The 19,795-nt window shown below is 35.1% G+C and overlaps 1 protein-coding gene and 1 non-coding gene across 7 annotated transcripts in view; one reads left to right on the forward strand and one right to left on the reverse strand.

The window, feature by feature from the left end:
• ANKHD1 (ankyrin repeat and KH domain containing 1) overlaps positions 1-19,795 on the forward strand; it is a 104,733-nt gene that overhangs the window by 22,828 nt on the left and 62,110 nt on the right. For all 6 annotated transcript variants that reach the window (XM_061423669.1, XM_061423668.1, XM_061423665.1 and 3 more), the window contains exons 2-7: positions 2,414-2,567; positions 10,887-11,043; positions 11,732-11,879; positions 12,642-12,789; positions 14,497-14,730; positions 17,156-17,250. In XM_061423669.1, the coding sequence (XP_061279653.1) occupies positions 2,414-2,567; positions 10,887-11,043; positions 11,732-11,879; positions 12,642-12,789; positions 14,497-14,730; positions 17,156-17,250 (936 nt within the window). The remainder of the gene's footprint in view (positions 1-2,413; positions 2,568-10,886; positions 11,044-11,731; positions 11,880-12,641; positions 12,790-14,496; positions 14,731-17,155; positions 17,251-19,795) is intronic.
• Positions 5,498-5,604, reverse strand: LOC133252269 (U6 spliceosomal RNA). Its single transcript, XR_009737882.1, has one exon. It is a non-coding gene; the product is annotated as a U6 spliceosomal RNA (small nuclear RNA).

The raw sequence follows: 19,795 nt of genomic DNA on the forward strand, positions 1-19,795 counted from the left end.
TTTTGTATTCTCATAGTAGTTTGTATAAAACAGGACTTGAGTAAATATTGGAGAATGAATGGGAGAAAATTGGATATCCTTATTTTGGATTTTTAAAATGTTACATGATAGATGTAATCTGTATTTATCTTTGTAATATGTGTAATGGTGTATGAGACCAGTGCTTTTATAAAATAGACATATTAGCATCTAAATACTGTTTTTAATAAATTCAGAATTTTAATAAATTTTAAAAAATAAATTTTTAAAAAATTTTTAATAAATTTCAGAATTTGTAATGGTGGTTTTAACTGTCCTTACAACTGCAGATGTATGTATCTAAAAATATGTAATAATTTCCTGTGCTTGCAACAAGCTCTTTCTTGTATGAGCAGTTGCCTTTCAAGTCACTGGAAAACCAATAGTATACATTTATCTGTTGGCTTTGATCTAGAATGACATCTTTGTCTATAATTACATATTAAAGAAGTTGTATTAAAACACAGTACATGGCTCAGTGTTATTGGATATGATGTTAAAGATTTACTTTAAAGCACATCATTGGATAAAAAATATATCAACATCATTTTAACTTTACTGTCTGTATTAGGATATCTTTATTTGGTATCCATTGTGAAAATTGATCACCAACTAGTCAAATATTCCAAATAATGTAATCCAAATACTGTGGTACTTTGTTTATGAATGTGTTACTATCTATTGCTTAATGTCTAAGAGTCACATGGCCTGTGTTTGAAATGTGACTTTGCCATTTATTAGCTATGCAGCCTTGGAGAAGTACTTAACCTTTCTGTTCCTGTTTTTCTGTCTACAAGTATGTTAACCTGCCTGGTTAGACATATTTATATATTATAGACATATATAGGTATATAAATATGTATTCATGATTATATATACATGAGTACTCATATGATCTTCTTTGCATACATATACATACATACTTTTTGCAAAATAAAGATTGTACTCTTAAATCTTGTGGTTTTCACTTAATTTTATGACTTGAGCCATTAAACATGCTTCAAAAAATATTATTCTTAATGACTGCATAGTGGTCCATCCTATGAATATACAAAATGTACTTAACAAATCCCCTGTTGTTTTTTTCACTTCACTTTTGGAATTTTAGTTAATGCTGCAATGAACATCCCTGCGCATTTTTTCCTAGCATTCAGATAATTTTTTAAAGATGGAAATGGAAGTGTTATTCACTCAGTCGTGTCCGACTCTTTGTGATCCCATGGACTGCAGACCCCCAGGCTCCTCTGTCCATGGGATTTCCCAGGCAAGAATACTGGAGGGGGTTGCTGTTTGCTTCTTCGGAGTATCTTCCCGACCCAGGGGCTGAACTCAGGTCTCCCGCATTGTGGGCGGATTCTTTTCTTTTTTTGACTGTGCCGGGTCTTTGATGCTGTACACGCTTTTCTCCAGTTGTGGTTGAGCAGGGGCTACTCGCTAGTTGGCGCAGGCTCGGACTTCTCATTGTGGTGGCTTCTTTTTTTGTGGAGCATGGGCTGTAGAGCGCGCGGCTTCCGTTGTCGTGGCTTGCGTGCTCTAGAGCACCGGCTCTAGGTAGTTGTGGCGAAAGGGCTTAGTTGCTCTGCGGCATGTGGGATCTTACTAGACCAGGGATTAAACCCGTATTTCCAGCACTGGCAGGCAGATTCTTTACCACTGAGCCACCAGGGAAGCCCAGGTAGATTCTTAGAGATTTCTTTAAATGAAATTACTGGATCAGAGAAGTACTTTTTAAAGCATTTTGATTCATTTTTCCAAATTGCTTCCCCAAAAGGTTGTACATATTTTATTTGGTAAGAAAATTTAGAAATAATTTAAAATTATAGGGTTGCATGTTTATTTTTATAAGTTAATTTTACTTATGCTATTTATTCAGCAAAGTTGTATTGAATAACAAGATATTCATAGGCTCAGAGGATAGAGCAGTGAACAAATGGCTATGATTCCTAACCTAATAAAGTTTTCCTGTCTAGAGCACTTAAGATATTTGACAGTAGATTAAATATTCTTTTCTTTAGTGTAAGAGTCAGAATTGACTATATTGATTGGAAAAGAGGAGAAACTATACCTCAATGACCTGTTTATGCTATCTAATCTTTTTACTATCTAGTCCTGTATATGTCTTCCTAGGGGCTGTGTTGATGTACTTGTTTCATTTAAAAAATGCTGCTTTTCAGGCTCTGTGGTGGGCACAGAAGATTCATTGCTCTCCAGGAAACTTGAATCTGGTGTGTCTGAAGAGGCTCCCTAAAAGTCCTTCCCCATAATCTCCTGTTTTTGCAGTAATTTATTTGGTTATGTTTAAATTCCAAATCAGAAGTCCTATGACCTTCAATTGTAGTATTCTAACTATATTAAGATCAGCTTTATGAATATTGCATCTTTAATTCATAAACAGGTTGAATCATTTATTTTGGACCAAGAAGATTTGGATAACCCAGTGCTTAAAACAACATCAGAGATATTCTTATCAAGCACTGCAGAAGGAGCAGACTTACGCACTGTGGATCCAGAGACACAGGCACGACTAGAAGCCTTGCTGGAAGCAGCAGGTACTTTATTTTTTCTTTTCTCTTTCTCATCTCTTTAAAAGACTCCAGAGAACTCCCTGGTGGTCATGGTTGGGACTCCACACTTCCACCGCCAAGGGCCCAGATTCCATTCCTGGTGGAGGAACTAAGATCCTGTGAGCAGCAAAAAAAAAAAAAAAAGACTCCATCTCTATTCAAAGTTATACAAGATTATCACCAAATTATATACTATATAAAGTTTGAAGTCTGTAAAACTTATGGTTTTTTAAAAATTTCCTAAAGAAAATGTTCACATTTTATGTTTAAAAAATTCTTGCTTGAAAGTTCTCAATGAGTGATTTCTAGGCTCAGCACTAACTTTTTTTAAAATTGAAGTATAGTTGATTTACAGTGTTGTGTTAGTTTCAGGTATACAGCAAAGTGATTCAGTCATATATATATATGTATTCTTTTCTATTATGGTTTACTGCATGACATTGAATATAGTTCCCTGCTGTACAATAACACTAGCATTTTTAAAGTATTAGATAAGTAGCTAGTTATTAAGGAAAACTTATTACCAGTTACATTGTAAAATTAAAATGCGTGAGGTAAATTAAATCCATCAAATTATGAGTCTTTTAGCTGATTTAGGGAACTGTGCACATGATTACTGACTTTAGTCTGTAACTTAATTGTAGATTGTTTTTTTTAACTTCGAAGACATTTAAGTAAAAATTGAACACAAAATTGGACCAGAATTTACCAAACTCTGTCAATTTCTTGTTTTGAAGCAACAGAAAAAAAAATTCTGTGATAAGCATGCTTTCTCAAAGTAATATATACTTCTATAATAAATAACTATTTTATATTCTAAAACCTTCTCACAATTTGCCTAACAAAATTTCCATCACACTGTAATGAAAGCCTTTCATTTCCTAAAATTGTTTTAAGAGGGAAGTTATCTTTTTCTAATCTTTGTATATTGCTTTTGAGATATGTTTACTTTGTATGATATTCCCTTCTTTTATTGTTGTTGTTGTTCAGTTGCTTAGTTGTGTCTGACTCTTTGTGACCCCATGGACTGCAGCATGCTAGGCTTCCATGTCCTTCACTATCTCCTGGAGTTTGCTCAGACTCGTGTCCATTGAGTCGATGATGCCATCCAATCTCATCCCTATATTTATTTAATGTAAATACATGTGTACATTACACATACATAAGAATTTAATCTAGAAGAATTTACAGGTGTTTTTTCCTTTTCTGTTGGCTCCGGTGTCTTGTTGGGTCTCCTAGGCTCTTCATTGCTGCATGCGGGCTTCTGTCTTGTTGTGAAACAAGGGCTCTAGAGTACCTGGGCTCAATAGTTGTGGTACCCTACATGTGGGATCTTAGTCCCCCCACCAGGGATCAAACTCTCATCCCCTGCATTGTAAGGCAGATTCTTAACTGCTGGATCATCAGGGAAGTCCCTATCAAATGTTTTTTAAAATGTACTTTCGAAGCCCTGTCCAAGGCAGTTGCTTAATGAATACTTTCTTTTTGTGCATTAGTATTTTCATTTGTTTTTTTGTACATTGCATGAGCCTATAACATTTAAGAGGAATTTTTAGACTTATGTTTGTTTTCAATTATGAGAATGTGTTAAATATTACTAGACTTCTAAAGATAGGTTTTTTTCCTTTATAAATATATTTAAAAAATTTTTTAATTTTTTAATGAAAGATAATTGCTTCACAGATTTTGTAAACATCAACATGAATCAGTCATAGGTATACACGTGTCCCCTCCCTCTTGAACCTCCCTCTCATTTCCCTCCCCATCCCACTCCTCTAGGTTGATATAGAGCCCCTGTTTGAGTTCCCTGAGACATACAGCAAATTACCATTGGCTATGTATTTTAATTATGGTGATGTAAGTTTCCATGTTACTCTCTCCATGCATCCCACCCTCTCCTTCCTCCCCCCATCCTATGTCAATAAGTCTGTTCTCTATGTCTGTTTCTCCATTGCTGCCCTCCAAATGAATTCATCTGTACCATCTTTCTAGATTCCATATATATGTATTAATATAAGATATTTATTTTTCTCTTCCTGGCTTACTTCACTCTGTATAATAGGCTCTAGGTTCATCCACCTCATTAGAACGGACTCAGATGTGTTCCTTTTCATGGCCAAGTAATATTCCATTGTGTATATGTACCACAACTTCTTTATCCATTTATCTGTCAGTGGACATCTAGGTTGCTTCCATGTTCTCACTATTGTAAATAGTGCTTCAGTGAACACTGGGACACATGTTTCTTTTTCAATTTTGGTTTCCTCAGGGCATGCCTAGGAGTGAGATTGCTCAGTCATATGGTGGTTTTATTCCTAGTTTTTAAGGAATCTCCATACCGTCTTCCACAGTGGCTGAATCAATTTACATTCCCACCAACATTGCAAGAGGGTTCCCTTTTCTCCACACTCTCTCCAGCATTAATTGTATGTAGATTTGTTGATGATGGCCATTCTGACCAGTGTGAGGTGATATCTCATTGTAATTTTGATTTGTATTTCTCTAATAATGAGCAATGTTGAGCATCTTTTCATGTGTTTGTTAGCCATCTACCTGTGTATCTTCTTTGGAGAAATGTCTGTTTAGGTCTTTTTCCTACTTTTTGATTGGGTTGTTTGTTTTTCTGGTATTGAGTTGTGTGAGCTGTTCGTATATTTTGGAAATCAATCCTTTATCAGTTGTTTCATTTGCTATTATTTTCTCTCATTCTAAAGGATGTCTTTTCACCTTGTTTATAGTTTCCTTTGCTGTGCGGAAGCTTTTAAGTTTAATTAGATCCCACTTGTGACTTTTGTTTTTATTTCCATTACTCTAGGAGGTGGGTCATAGAGACTCTTCCTTTATTTATATCATCAAATGTTCTGCCTATGTTTTCCTCTAAGAGTTTTATAGTTTCTAGTCTTACATATAGGTCTAAAATTATGAAATGCTTCATAAATTTGCGTGTCATCCTTGCACAAGGGCCATGCTAATTTTTTCTGTATTGTTCCAATTTTAGTGTATGTGCTGCTGAAATGAGCACTAAAGACAGAATCCTTGACACTATTTTAACTGAAAAAAAAAAGTTGAAAATATTTTTTAAGGTTGTTTGAGAATTAAGGCCATTTCAAGAAGAATTTTTTAAAATTCTTTTCTAAATTATAAATGTAATATATAATACAAAATCACATGGACCAGAGCCTTGTATAACTCAATGAAACTATGAGCCATGCTGTATAGGGTCACCCAAGACAGATGGGTCATGGTGGAGAGTTCTGACAAAATGTGGTCCACTGGAGAAGGGAATGGCAAACCACTTCAGTAGTCTTACCTTGAGGACCTCATGAACAGTATGAAAAGGCAAAAAGATAGAACACTGAAAGATGAACTCCCTAGGTCAGTAGGTGCCCAATATGTTGCTGGAGATCAGCGTAGAAATAACTCCAGAAAGAATGAAGAGACGGAGCCAGAGCAAAAACAACACCCAGTTGTCGATGTGACTGGTGATGGAAGCAAGGTCCGATGGTGTAAAGAGCAGTATTGCATAGGAACCTGGAATGTTAGGTCCATGAATCAAGGCAAATTGGAAATGGTCAAACAGGAGATGGCAAGTGTGAACGTCGACATTTTAGGAATCAGCAAACTAAAATGGACTGGAATGGGTGAATTTAACTCAGATGACCATTATATCTACTACTGTGGTCAAGAATCCCTTAGAAGAAATGGAGTATCCATCATAGTCCAAAAAAGAGTCCAAAATGTAGTACTTGGATGCAGTCTCAAAATGTAGTACTTGGGTGCAATCTCAAAAACGACACAATGATCTCTGTTCGTTTCCAAGGCAAACCATTCAGTATCACGGTAATCCAAGTCTATGCCCCAACCAGTAACACTGAAGAAGCTGAAGTTGAATGGTTCTATGAAGACCTACAATATGTTCTAGAACTAACACCCAAAGAAAAGAAAAGATGTCCTTTTCATTATAGGGGACTGGAATGCAAAAGTAGGAAGTCAAGAAACACCTGGAGTAACAGGCATATTTGGCTTTGGAGTACGGAATGAAGTAGGACAGAGGCTAATAGAGTTTTGCCAAGAGAATGCACTGGTCATAGCAAACACCCTCTTCCAACAACACAAGAGAAGACTCTACACATGGACATCACTAGATGGTCAATACTGAAATCAAATTGATTATGTTCTTTGTAGCCAAAGATGGAGGAGCTCTACACAGTCAGCAAAAACAAGACCGGGAGCTGACTGTGGCTCAGATCATGAACTCCTTATTGCCCAATTCAGACTTAAATTGAAGAAAGTAGGGAAAACCACTAGACTATTCAGGTATGACCTAAATCAAATCCCTAATGATTATACAGTGGAAGTGAGAAATAGATTTAAGGAACTAGATCTGATAGACAGAGTGCCTGATGAACTATGGATGGAGGTTCATGACATTGTACAGGAGACAGGGATCAAGACCATCCCCAAGAAAAAGAAATGCAGAAAAGCAAAATGTCTGTCTTAGGAGGCCTTACCAATAGCCGTGAAAAGAAGAGAAGTGAAACGCAAAGGAGAAAAGGAAAGATATACCCATTTGAATGCAGAGTTCCAAAGAATAGCAAGGAGAGATAGGAAAGCCTTCCTCAGTGATCAATGCAAAGAAATAGAGGAAAACAATAGAATGGGAAAGACTAGAGATCTCTTCAAGAAAATTAGAGATACTAAGGGAATATTTTATGCAAAGATAGGCTCAATAAAGGGCAGAAATGGTATGGAACTAACAGAAGCAGAAGATATTAAGAAGAGGTGGCAGGAATACACAGAAAAACTGTACAAAAAAGATGTTCACGACCCAGATCATCACCATGGTGTGATCACTCATCTAGAGCCAGACATCCTGGAATGCAAAGTCAAGTGGGCCTTAGAAAGCATCACTACAAAGCTAGTGGAGGTGATGGTTCCAGTTGAACTATTTCAAATCCTAAAAGATGATGCTGTGAAAGTGCTGCACTCAATATGCCAGCAAATTTGGAAAACTCAGCAATGGCCACAGGACTGGAAAAGGTCAGTTTTCATTCCAATCCCAAAGACAGGCCATGCCAAAGAATACTCAAACTACCACACAATTGCCCTCATCTCACAGGCTAGTAATGTAATGCTCAAAATTCTCCAAGCCAGGCTTCAACAGTACATAAACGGTGAACTTCCAGATGTTCAAGCTGGTTTTAGAAAAGGCAGAGGAGCCAGAGATCAAATTGCCAACATCTGCTGAATCATGGAAAAAGCAAGAGAGTTCCAGAAAAACATCTATTTCTGCTTTATTGACTATGCCAAAGCCTTTGTGTGGATCACAATAAACTGTGGAAAATTCTGAAAGAGATGGGAATACCAGACCACCTGACCTGCCTCGAGAAACCTGTATGCAGGTCAGGAAACAACAGTTAGAACTGGACATGGAACAACAGACTGGTTCCAAATAGGAAAAGGAGTATGTTAAGGCTGTATATTGTCACCTGGCTTATTTAACTTACATGCAGAGTACATCATGAGAAACGCTGGGCTGGAAGAAGCACAGCTGGAATCAAGATTTTTGCGAGAAATGTCAGTAACCTCAGATATGCTGATGACACCATCCTGATGGCAGAAAGTGAAGAACTAAAGAGAATCTTTGATGAAAGAGGAGAGTGAAAATTTTGGCTTAAGCTCAATATTCAGAAAACAAAGATCATGGCATCCAGTCCCATCAGTTCATGGCAAATAGACGGGGAAACAATGGAAACAGTGTTTCCATTGACTTTATTTTGGGGGGCTCCAAAATCACTGCAGATAGTGACTACAGCCATGAAATTAAAAGATGCTTACTCCTTGGAAGGAAAGTTATGACCAACCTAGACAGCATATTGAAAAGCAGAGACATTACTTTGCCAACAAAGGTCCGTTTAGTCAAGGCTATGGTTTTTCCAGTAGTCGTGTATGGATGTGAGCTTTGGACTCTAAAGAAAGCTGAGTACCGAAATTGATGCTTTTGAACTGTTGTTTTGGGGAAGACTCTTGAGAGTCCCTTGGACTGTAAAGAGATCTAACCAGTCCATCCTAAGGGAAATCAGTCCTGAATATTCATTGGAAGGACTGATGTTGAAGCTGAAACTTTAATACTTTGGCCACCTGATGTGAAGAGCTGACTCATTTGAAAAGACCCTGATGCTGTGAAAGATTGAAGGCAGGAGGAGAAGGGGACGGCAGAGGATGAGGTGGTTGGATGGCATCACCGACTCAATGGACATGAGTTTGAGTAAAGTCTGGCAGTTGGTGATGGGCAGGGAGGCCTGGTGTGCTGCAGTCCATGGGGTTGCAAAGAGTCGGACACGACTGAGCAACTGAACTGAACTGACTGAAAACAGAATGAGATGTATTAATTTGATTGTAAAGGTTTATGTATACTTGTCAGGATTTACATATACTTTCAGACTTTCACTTGTAGTTTTATAAATACATGATTTTTTTTTTAAGTTAAATAGGTTCATATTAACAAATCATAATTTTCCTTTTTTTAACTTTTCTTTTTTGGACTTCCCTGGTGGCTCATATGGTAAAGTGTCTGCCTAAAATGCGGGAGACCCAGGTTCGATCCCTGGGTCAGTAAGATCCCCTGGAGAGGGAAATGGCAACCCACTCCAGTATTCTTGCCTGGAAAATCCCATGGACAGAGGAGCCTGGTAGGCTATAGTCCATGGGTTCACAAATAGTCAGACACGACTGAGCGACTTCACTTTTTTTCACTTAATTTATTGTGTTCATCCTTCTATAACATTATATGTTGATATTTTTAGGTTATTTCCAATTTTTTTATATCACAAATACTGCTATAGTTTATATCCATATATATCCATGACTTTTCTTGCTTGTGCAAGTATCTTCATAGGACAGAGTTTTAGAAAGTGATACTGCTAGGTCAGAGGATATTTTTGCATTCAAAATTTTGATAACTTTTATCAATAGAAATGTCAAGTTTATGTCAGTATACCTTCCTATCAACTGTTTGAAAGGGTCTCACACCTTTGTTCTTTTGGTCAATTTCATAGTTTGTGTTCAGTCAATGTTATCAACAAGTTGTGTGGTAGTTCTTTATAAATGATATAAATTAATTGTGTGTTAATTTTTCCAGTTTTTATTTTGCCTTAATTTTATTTATAGTGCCTTTAATTATATAGAAATTTTTATTGAAAATAAACATGTTTAGTATCCCATTTACTAATTTTTTACTTTATAGCTTTCGTGATTTGGTCTCATGCTTAGAAAATCCTCCTTAACATCAGCAATAGAAGAATACTACATAGTATAATAGTACTTTTCAGATTTCATTTAAGTCTACCAGGTTTTTATTTTTGTAAATGGTATGAATTTGAGATCTTACCTAATTTTCAAATAGCCAACTTCTGAACAGTGTTTAGGAAATAAGCTCTCTTATCTCCATTGATTTGAAGTGCCACCTTTGTCATATATTGAGTTCACAAATAATCCAGGATCTTGGGGGCTCTATTATATATCCTTGATAGAATTATTTTTCTGTGCAGGTGTCATACTATCATACTGTTTTAATTGGAGAGCATCACAATGTCTATTTTTTCTCTTATTGTGCAATTTTTCCCTTCTTTTTTTTTTGTTCTATAAATTTTTATTGGCTATTTTCCTCTCATTTTCAGCAGTAACAGGTGGTGATATTATCAACAAAGTTTTCTGTTACTGATTCCTCACTGAATCTAGAGAAAAAGATTTATTGGCAGCCTAGACCAACCAGATTGTGAGCTCTGTAAGGACAGGAGCTACGTTTTATTCCTTTATGTCTGGTACATTTAAAAGCACATAATAAATGTAAAATATGATAATTTATTTTAATTTACCATGTTTACCCAGAAAATGGTTCTAGGTGGCTGTTCAATCAAAGGAAGAAACTGTTGGATTGTTTGTTGTAATATTAAAGAATATTTCCTTCATTACTACTAAAAATATCAATAGATAGATAGGATCTTATACTTTAGATCTGATGCTGTAATTATACTTTGATAGAAATCTCATCCATTTTTTTACAGTAAGCATTAAGTTATATTTGGAGTTAGGTAGAGGACAAATTAGTGTTATGTGAATTGTAAAGATGAAAAGACTAAAACATAGGTAGTTATGAATGGCCTTTTGATGTTAGTGGCAAAATTTAAATTGTCAGCCTTACACATGCATTTTGCCCTAGATAATAGTGTTAAGAAATGTAATTACAATTTATACATTTATGCTTCTTCTTTCCCTGCACCATCTAATTGATGCACACTGAAGGAATTGGCAAATTGTCAACTGCTGATGGTAAAGCCTTTGCAGATCCTGAGGTACTCCGAAGACTGACATCCTCAGTAAGTTGTGCACTGGATGAAGCTGCCGCTGCACTGACGCGGATGAGGGCGGAAAACAGTCACAGTGCAGGACAAGTAGACACGTATGTGTTTAATGACTTCTGCTGAGTATTCAATTCTGTATCTGATTTTCATTTCTAATGAAGTTACTTACTCCAAAGGTTATAGTTGAAACTCTAAACTGACCGCCTGAGTAATAATAAATGAAATGGGTTGCTAATGCAGTAATCTAGGTCCTTGCTATTCAAACATGGCACTTGGAACTAGCAGCATCAGCATAACCTGAGAACTTATTAGAAATGTAGAATTTCAGACCCCACTTGGATCTACTGAATCAGAATCTACATTTTAACGAGAAACATGGGCTGTTTGTATGCACATTATTAGAGTTAGAGACTCACCGATTTTGTTAGTCATTCTGCAATAAAAATTTTATTCAGATTTTCATCTTCTATTACCTCACTATTACCGAGTAAAATTTAAGATAAATACGTCTTTGGGAATCATAACATTAGTTTAAAAACTTGTTCATCTAATGCTTTATACAGTTTATTTAAAACTTAATATGACATGACAATATGACAGCTGTTTTCACATTTACTTATTGCTTTCTGGCTTGGTCCACATACATGAAAAATTAGTATGCAAATAAATATTCAAATAATTTTTTTCTTACAATATCAGCATTTTTCTTTGTATAACTAACTGTATATATTTAATACAATTCATTATCATAGGACCTTGAGTTTTTCTGTGTTGGTTTGTTTTCAGTCGCAGTCTGGCAGAAGCTTGTTCTGATGGGGATGTGAATGCTGTTCGTAAACTGCTAGATGAAGGCAGAAGTGTAAATGAACATACTGAAGAAGGAGAAAGCCTGCTGTGTTTGGCTTGTTCAGCTGGGTATTATGAATTAGCACAAGTAAGCAGAAGTAATCTTTAGTGATCAGAATTGTGGAAGATTTTGATGTTTTATTTATTTTTATCATTAATAAAAAAATCATCATTAGAGACCAGGGTCTTTCCTTTTTTGGCAGTAGGTTAAATAGAAACTGATACATAATTAATTTTTGTTCTCTGTGCATGCAGCTTGTCATGGTCCATTTTTTCTGCCACTTACTCAAAAACAGTCCTAATGAATGAGAGACACATAGGGAAAAAAAGGAAAGGAAAAAAAACCACATAGAGATAATATTAATAATAGTAAATTTTAAACTTGCCATTAGAAATCATATACAACTATAATGAAAAATGTTGATTTACTTTCATTCCATCTGGATTATCCCAATTCTTTTTAGTTTTTTTTTCTGTTAGAGCAATATTGGGAAATAGCCACGTGTTTACCAATTAGTTTCTGTCTTGTGAATAGGTTTGCTGTTCTCTTGCTAGATAATCCTAAGCATAATACAATTTTTTTGACAGTAGCAGTTAAATTTTATAATTGGATGGTTATATGATTACCTACTTTACTTAGAGATAATATGTAATGGTATTATAAAATATAACATTTAACCAGTGTTTTTTTTGAGCAGTGAACACTAGCATATTTTCCCCAAAGGTGATTATTTTTATTTTTACTTGTCTCCATTCTAAAAGAGTATCTTCCCAGATTCAGTATATTACCTAGAGTACTATTAATTGTAAGAATTGACAGTTTCTCTCCATGTGCCTATGTGTTTTAAAGGTATTGCTTGCTATGCATGCTAATGTTGAAGACAGAGGGAATAAAGGAGATATAACTCCCCTAATGGCAGCATCTAGTGGAGGTTATTTAGATATTGTGAAATTGTTGCTTCTTCATGATGCAGATGTCAACTCACAGTCTGCAACAGGTATGTCGAAAGTGATGTGTTCATTTGAGGAAAATAAATTGATGTGAATAACTATAACCTGAGAGAGAAAAAAATTTGATTCCTAGGGATAGTTGGTTGTAAATATACAGAAAAATCGTAGCCATTGTTTAGAATTTCTGAGTAAAATATAGATTAATTTGTTATCTTCAGAAGTCTTTGGAATACTCTTACATTCTGTTTGATCAGGATTGACAGTTTTTCTGCTGGAGACAATTTCTTTGCCACAATGATATATAATGTTTTAAAGAGGCAAATTAATGAACTGTATCTTTCACAATTCTTTGTCTCATTTAAATAGCAACTACCTTGTATATATTAACCTGAGAGTCAAAACCTTATAGAGTTTTTTATGTCAAGTGTACAGAATGCATTTACTAATAAGGTATTTTCCTGGCAACATGAAAGCTACTCTAGTAAGGTTCTTTATTACTCTTGGTCATATGTCTTGCTGCTGCTGCTAAGTCGCTTCAGTCGTGTCCGACTCTGTGCGACCCCATAGACGGCAGCCCACCAGGCTCCACCGTCCCTAGGATTCTCCAGGCAAGAACATTGGAGTGGGTTGCCATTTCCTTCTCCAATGCATGAAAGTGAAGTCGCTCAGTCGTGTCCGACTCTTCGCGACCCCATGGACTGCAGCCTACCAGGCTCCTCCGTCCATGGGATTTTCCAGGCAAGAGTACTGGAGTGGGATGCCATTGCCTTCTCCGCATATGTCTTGAGTTGCAGAAAATATACATTTAGTAATGAGATTCCTAAATCTCAAGCAAGCACATGGTTTAAAAAACAGTTTCAATAATGAAAACATATCAGTGTTCCATTAAGTGACATTTGAGTATATGTTAGCATACTTAAATAAATGTTAAATGCAACCTAATTTATTTTTAAATGACCATGACTTCTTAGAAGGGATTGTAGGTCACTTTGCTGACCATTTTGCCATAGTTGTAGTAAAATTAATATCCTTAATGTCTGAGACTGTTAAAACAGTTGAATTCTGAACAACTTTGGCTTTGAAATGATAATTTTCTTGCTGAGCCTTTAAAACAGTCTTCTTCAGTCTCATACTATTGGGTAGTTAAACCATTTCCCTACTCCCTTTAATAATAAAAGTCCTCAAAACAAATCAAGAAAGAAATAAGTGGCAGATCAAAGAATAATGACCTTTTAAATAAATTTTTATTTTGAAGGAGTTAAGCTGAGGGAGATTTATTTCTGTCTCCTTGGGTCTCATAAATGTAGGCTAAACATATATTTCAGAAAGAAAATGTATCTAGATCAATGAATTGTGTTATGAATAAATGTTTAAAGATAAAGGAGAAGTAAAAGAAAATTAAGAAATGAATACACATAGAAAATGTTAAGTGTTTCTAAGTTGTGTAGTGTTGTAAGAAAAAGCAATACTTTGATACATTAGAATATTTTACTTTAAAATATATTGAAGTAATTTTTCAAGATGACAATCTTATTTTACAAGCTAAGGAAATATGAAGAGAGGTAAATTGGCTCATTTATAATAAACCTTTTAATTAGTGATAAAATTCAGATGATGCTTCTAACCAATACAATGAAAAACTTGAGATAATAATTGTAGTGGTTTATGTAAGGTAATTGAAGCAATAGAACTAGAGCAGTAGTATAATAGGAATTGTATCAGTTTTATCATAATTTTTAATTTCTTTTTGTTAGGCAACACTGCATTAACTTATGCCTGTGCTGGAGGATTTGTTGATATTGTGAAAGTGCTACTTAATGAAGGCGCAAATATAGAAGATCATAATGAAAATGGACATACCCCCTTAATGGAAGCAGCCAGTGCAGGTCATGTGGAAGTTGCAAGAGTTCTTCTAGATCATGGGGCAGGCATCAACACTCATTCTAATGAATTCAAAGAAAGTGCTCTTACACTTGCATGCTACAAAGGTACTCTATAAATGTATATATGTTTATAGAGTTTTTTCATAATAACTTTGAATATTTAAATATTTGGATACTGAGTATGAGTTAATTTTTTATTGTTTATACTTTCCCTGTGCTATAAAATTATCTAGCTTCTGAGACATTATATAGAAAGTCCATTTTAGCCTGTATTTCCTATAGTATAGTTTCATAGTATATGTTTTCTTATTATTTTAATTCAAAATTTACTCAACTAGCTGTAAAGTCAACCGGAATTCTTAGCACAGACTTAGAGGGTTTCCATTCTTTAATAACTTTTGTTTTATATGATTTTTCCAATCTTTATTTCAAAAATAATACACACTCAAATAATAATAGTCACATGATATATAAATCCTAAAAAACAGAATAGTGTAAAGAAATTTTACAATGACATATAATGTTACCATCTAAATATTTAAAAAGCATATAAACAATATTTTAGTATAGTTACTTCCAGCGTGTTTTTTAGGTATATTTATAAACAAATGTATACACACTTGAGTCTTACAACTTGGGTTTGAACTGCACAGGTTCACTACATATGGATTTTTTTCAATAAATATGTACTGTAGTACTAAACAGTTCAAAGCTGGTTGAATCCTCGGATATGGAACCATGGATACAGAGGGCCAACTGTGATGTGGATTTTTGACTGTACCCTAACCTTCCACATTGTCCACAGGTCAAAATGTATATATACATTTTAAAAACTAAATGGTCATACTCTAACACTTTTATAGTCTGCTTATCACGAACACTTCCCCATCTCAATAAGTATTTTTGTAGTACAACTTTTGATATTCTCATGGTATTTCACTATTTTAATTAGGAGTAGATTTGGCTGCTTTTGTTACAAAACCTAAATTAATAATGATTTGAACAAAAGAGAAACTCATTCTCATTTATATAAAACAATTCTGGGAATTCTCTGACAGTCCAGTGGTTAGGACTCCATGCTTTCACTGCCGAGTGCCAAGTTCAATCCCTGGTGGGAGAGCTAGGATCCTGCAAGTGGTGTGGATTAAAAAAAATTTTTTTAAGTTACAAAAATAGGCTATCTAGAACTGAAAAGGCAGTTCCATTTTTATTAAGATATCAGCATTCTGCTCCACCCATCCTAGTGTGTGGTTTCTGTTCTCAAGGTTACCTATTATCTGTGCTCAAAGATGGTAGCTAGGGCTCCAGCAGTCCATATTCTAGGAAGGATGCAAGGGGTAAGGGCAAAATGAGGAATGCCTTCCAACGTCAGCTATCTTTAAGGAGTCTTCCTGGAAGTTCTGCCTTGTAAGTCCCTCCTACATCCCATTGGCTACACATAGCAGCAAGGGAGACAGGAAAATGTAGTCTTTTAGTCAGGCATGTTGCCACTGAGATGAAATCAGGATGAAAATGAAAGAATGGATATTGGGTAGGGAATTAGCAATCTCTGCCAAATACATCAAATGGATGCACCATAACTGCCTATTGTTGGACACTTGAATTGTTCCCAGTTTTTCACTATTATTAAAAACACTGTGATAACATCCTTGTGCAGACATCTTTGCCTAATCTCTGATTATTTCCTTAGGATAAATTCCTGGAAGTGGAATTGCTGGGTCAAAGGGTATGGACATTTTTAAGGCTTTTGATACATATTGCCAAATTGCCTTCTAGAAAGGTTGAACCAATTTACACTCCCACCAGCAGTGTTTGAGAGTGCCCTTTACCCCACCCTACACCCTCACCAACACTGGGTATTATCATTCTTTTTAATATTTGCCATTTTGATAGTAAAAAATGGTGTCTCATTTTAATTTGCATTTGTTTAGTAGGAAGGTTTAATATATTTTTCATCAGTTTAATATTCATTTTCATTTCTTTTTTTTGAATTGCCATTTCATGTCCTTCATCCATTTTTCTACTGGAGTGTTTGTCTTTTTCTTATTGACTATTAAGGCTTTTTATATACTAAATGTATCAAGAAGGTTGAAATTATTTTAAGTGGAGTTTTCTGTGCCTGCTCATTGCCACAGTGAGTTTATGGTTATTGTTTTAAAGCTTTATTTCTGAAAAATATGATCCAAACGTACTTTACTTGGCATTCTGTTTTATTTCAATGTTTTGATTTATAGTTTATATAGATTAAATCAAAGTATAAGTATTACCATTTTATTGCTTTACCTAGCTTGAATTAATGTGCTTTGGACTAATTTGATCTTTAAAACCTAGATAAGACCTTGATGAGAGCCTGCTTACTATTTTGGATTGGCTTTGTAGAATTGTTGATTTATTGAATGCAAAATAAGTTCTCTTATAAATTTTTGTATAGACATCTGAAAGAAAAATATTTCCCATTTTAATACTTATATATTAAATTGATAGTTCTTGAGAAATATAGTTTTAAAATTTGTTTTCTTCTTTTTTTAAGGCCATTTGGACATGGTTCGCTTTCTGCTTGATGCTGGTGCAGATCAAGAGCACAAAACAGATGAGATGCACACTGCCTTAATGGAGGCTTGCATGGTAATTTTAAATTGCACTTGAGATTATATGGGACGAAAGAGTCATATGTATTTAAGCCTTTGAGAATTATTACTATTTTTTGGAAAAATTGTTATGAGATGGTGAGGAATCTGAAAATTTTGTACGTTATTAGAGGCTGAAGGGGATGTGTGCAGTGTTTAGCTTTTCATAGTAAATCTATTGATGTAGGAAATCATACGAAAGGCAGCCTTAGCTATGTTATTTCCAGCACACTCATGTACTTTTATTTTCTTTCCAGCTTTCTCATCATGGTAAAATACACATGTCATAAGTATAATTAAGAGGATTACCACTACCATACTGTTTTCTACGGCAGTATATCTTCTAGAGAAATGTCTATTCAAATCGTTTGCCCATTTTTGAATTAGCTTGTTTTCTGTTGATAAATATTAGAAGTTCTTTATATTGTCTGGATCTTAATTCCTTATCAGATAAATGATAAATATTTTCTCTCATTTCATGGACTGCCCTTTTACTCTGTTCATAGTCTCCTCTGTGCACAAAAGTTGTGCTTTTGTTGGTTTGTTTTTCAGAAGTCCATCTCATCTATTTTTGTTGTTGTTTCTTGTGCCTTTGATACCATATCCAAGAAGTCATTGCCAAATCCAGTTTCATGAAGCATTAGTCCTGTATTTTCTTATAGTTTTAGCTCTTTTTTTTAGGTTTTTAATCCATTTTGAGTAAATTTATATATGATATTAGGTTAAGTGTTAAATTTCACACTTAGGCATGTGACTATCTGGTTTTCCCAGCATCAAAATTAGAAAGACTGACTTTTCCCATTTGAATCATCTTGACACTCTTATCAAAAATTATTTGACTGTACATGCAAGGTTTATTTCTAATCTCTCTGTTCTCTTTCATTGGCCTGTATGTTTGTCTTTAAGTCAGAACCACAAAGTTGTAATTATTGTAGCTTTGTTTAAGTTTTGACATCAGGAAGTATGAGTCCTCCAGCTTTGTTTTTCTTTTTCAAGTTGGTTTTGGCTATTCAGGGTTCCTTTAGATTGCATATGAACGTAATGATGAGCCTTTAATTTTTGGTTTCACTGATTTTTCTCTGTTTTTCTATTCTTTTTAAATTTTATTTATTTATTTTTGGCTGTGCTGAGTATTCATTGCTGCACACAGGCAGTGTAGTAGTTGTTTTGAAGTTCTTTTCTTCTATCTTGTATATCTGATTCAATTCTGGGTCAGTTTTTATTATTTTATGTCTTGAGGTCAGTCACCTTTTCTTGCTTCTTGATTTGTCTAACTGTTTTTTATTGTAAGTCATATGCTGTAGATGATCCCTTTTCAAGGCTCTGGATTATCCTGTCCTTCTTTTAAGACTGTTAAATTCTGTTCTATCAGGTACTTAAATTACCAGTGAATCACCCTGATCCTATTGAGGCTTAATTTCAGCATTGCTTTTACTCCTAGGTCTTTAACTCTTTGGTCCTAAAGATGTTCATTCTTTGTTTAGGCTTTATTTCCTTGGGCCATGGTTTGGAAGATGCCTAAAGAGAAAAAGTTAGAGTGAATGTAGCACTTATCTCATATGCTTCCTTCTTTCAGTGATTATAACTCTAACCCTAGCTTGGTTGCTGTCCAGTGCCTCTAGTAGTTTTATCCCAATTTTTATAGTTTGTGATAGGAGGGTAAGGCCAATCCCAGCTACTGCTCAATGGCTAAGACTGAATTCTTAGAATTAAAAAAAAAATTAATATTGATATTAGGCCTTTAAGAGTGGATTATTATTATTTTATTTATTTATTTTTGGTTGCTCTGGGTCTTCAGTGCTGCACGGGCTTTTTCTCTAGTTGAGGCGAGCAGGAACTACTCTGTAGTTGCAGTGCGTGGGCTTCTCATTGTCGTGGCTTCTCTTGTTGCAGAACATGGGCTCTAGGGCACTCTGGCTTCAGTACTTGTGGCCCCTCAGCTCTAGAGCACAAGCTCAGTAGTTGTGGCACACGGGCTTAGTTGCTCTGTGGCATGTGGGATCTTCCCAGACTATAGATCGAACCCATGTCTCCTGTACTGGCAGGTGGATTCTTTACCACTGATCCATCAAGGAAGCCAAAGAGTTGATTGTTCTTAGTACGTTGTTAGATGCCCAGGGGCCTGGGGGAGGTGGGAGGAGGAATGGGGACTTAGTGGTTAATGGGAACAGAGTTTCATTTTAGGAAATTGAAAAATTTGGGGGATGAATGATGATGAGAGTTGCATAACAATGTGAATGCATTTAGTGCTGCTGAACTGTACAGTTAAATATGGTCAAATTATTTTTGTTTAAAGAGTGGATTATTCTTTTTTAATTTTATTTTCGTATTCTTTTTTCCTTTGTTAGAAATAATACTGCACATTAATATTTAAAAAGTTCTTAGCACAATTTCACTGTTAAGGTCTGTACTCTAGGTATGTTAGCACAATATACAAAGAATCTTCAAAAATTAAATTCATACAAAACAGTTTCTTGGGAACCTAAAGAAGCTGGGTGCAATAGTAGTTCCCTGATTTGTGGACACTTATAAACCCTTATTTT

The sequence above is a fragment of the Bos javanicus genome, chromosome 7, assembly GCF_032452875.1.
Source record: "Bos javanicus breed banteng chromosome 7, ARS-OSU_banteng_1.0, whole genome shotgun sequence".
Lineage (NCBI taxonomy): Eukaryota > Metazoa > Chordata > Mammalia > Artiodactyla > Bovidae > Bos > Bos javanicus.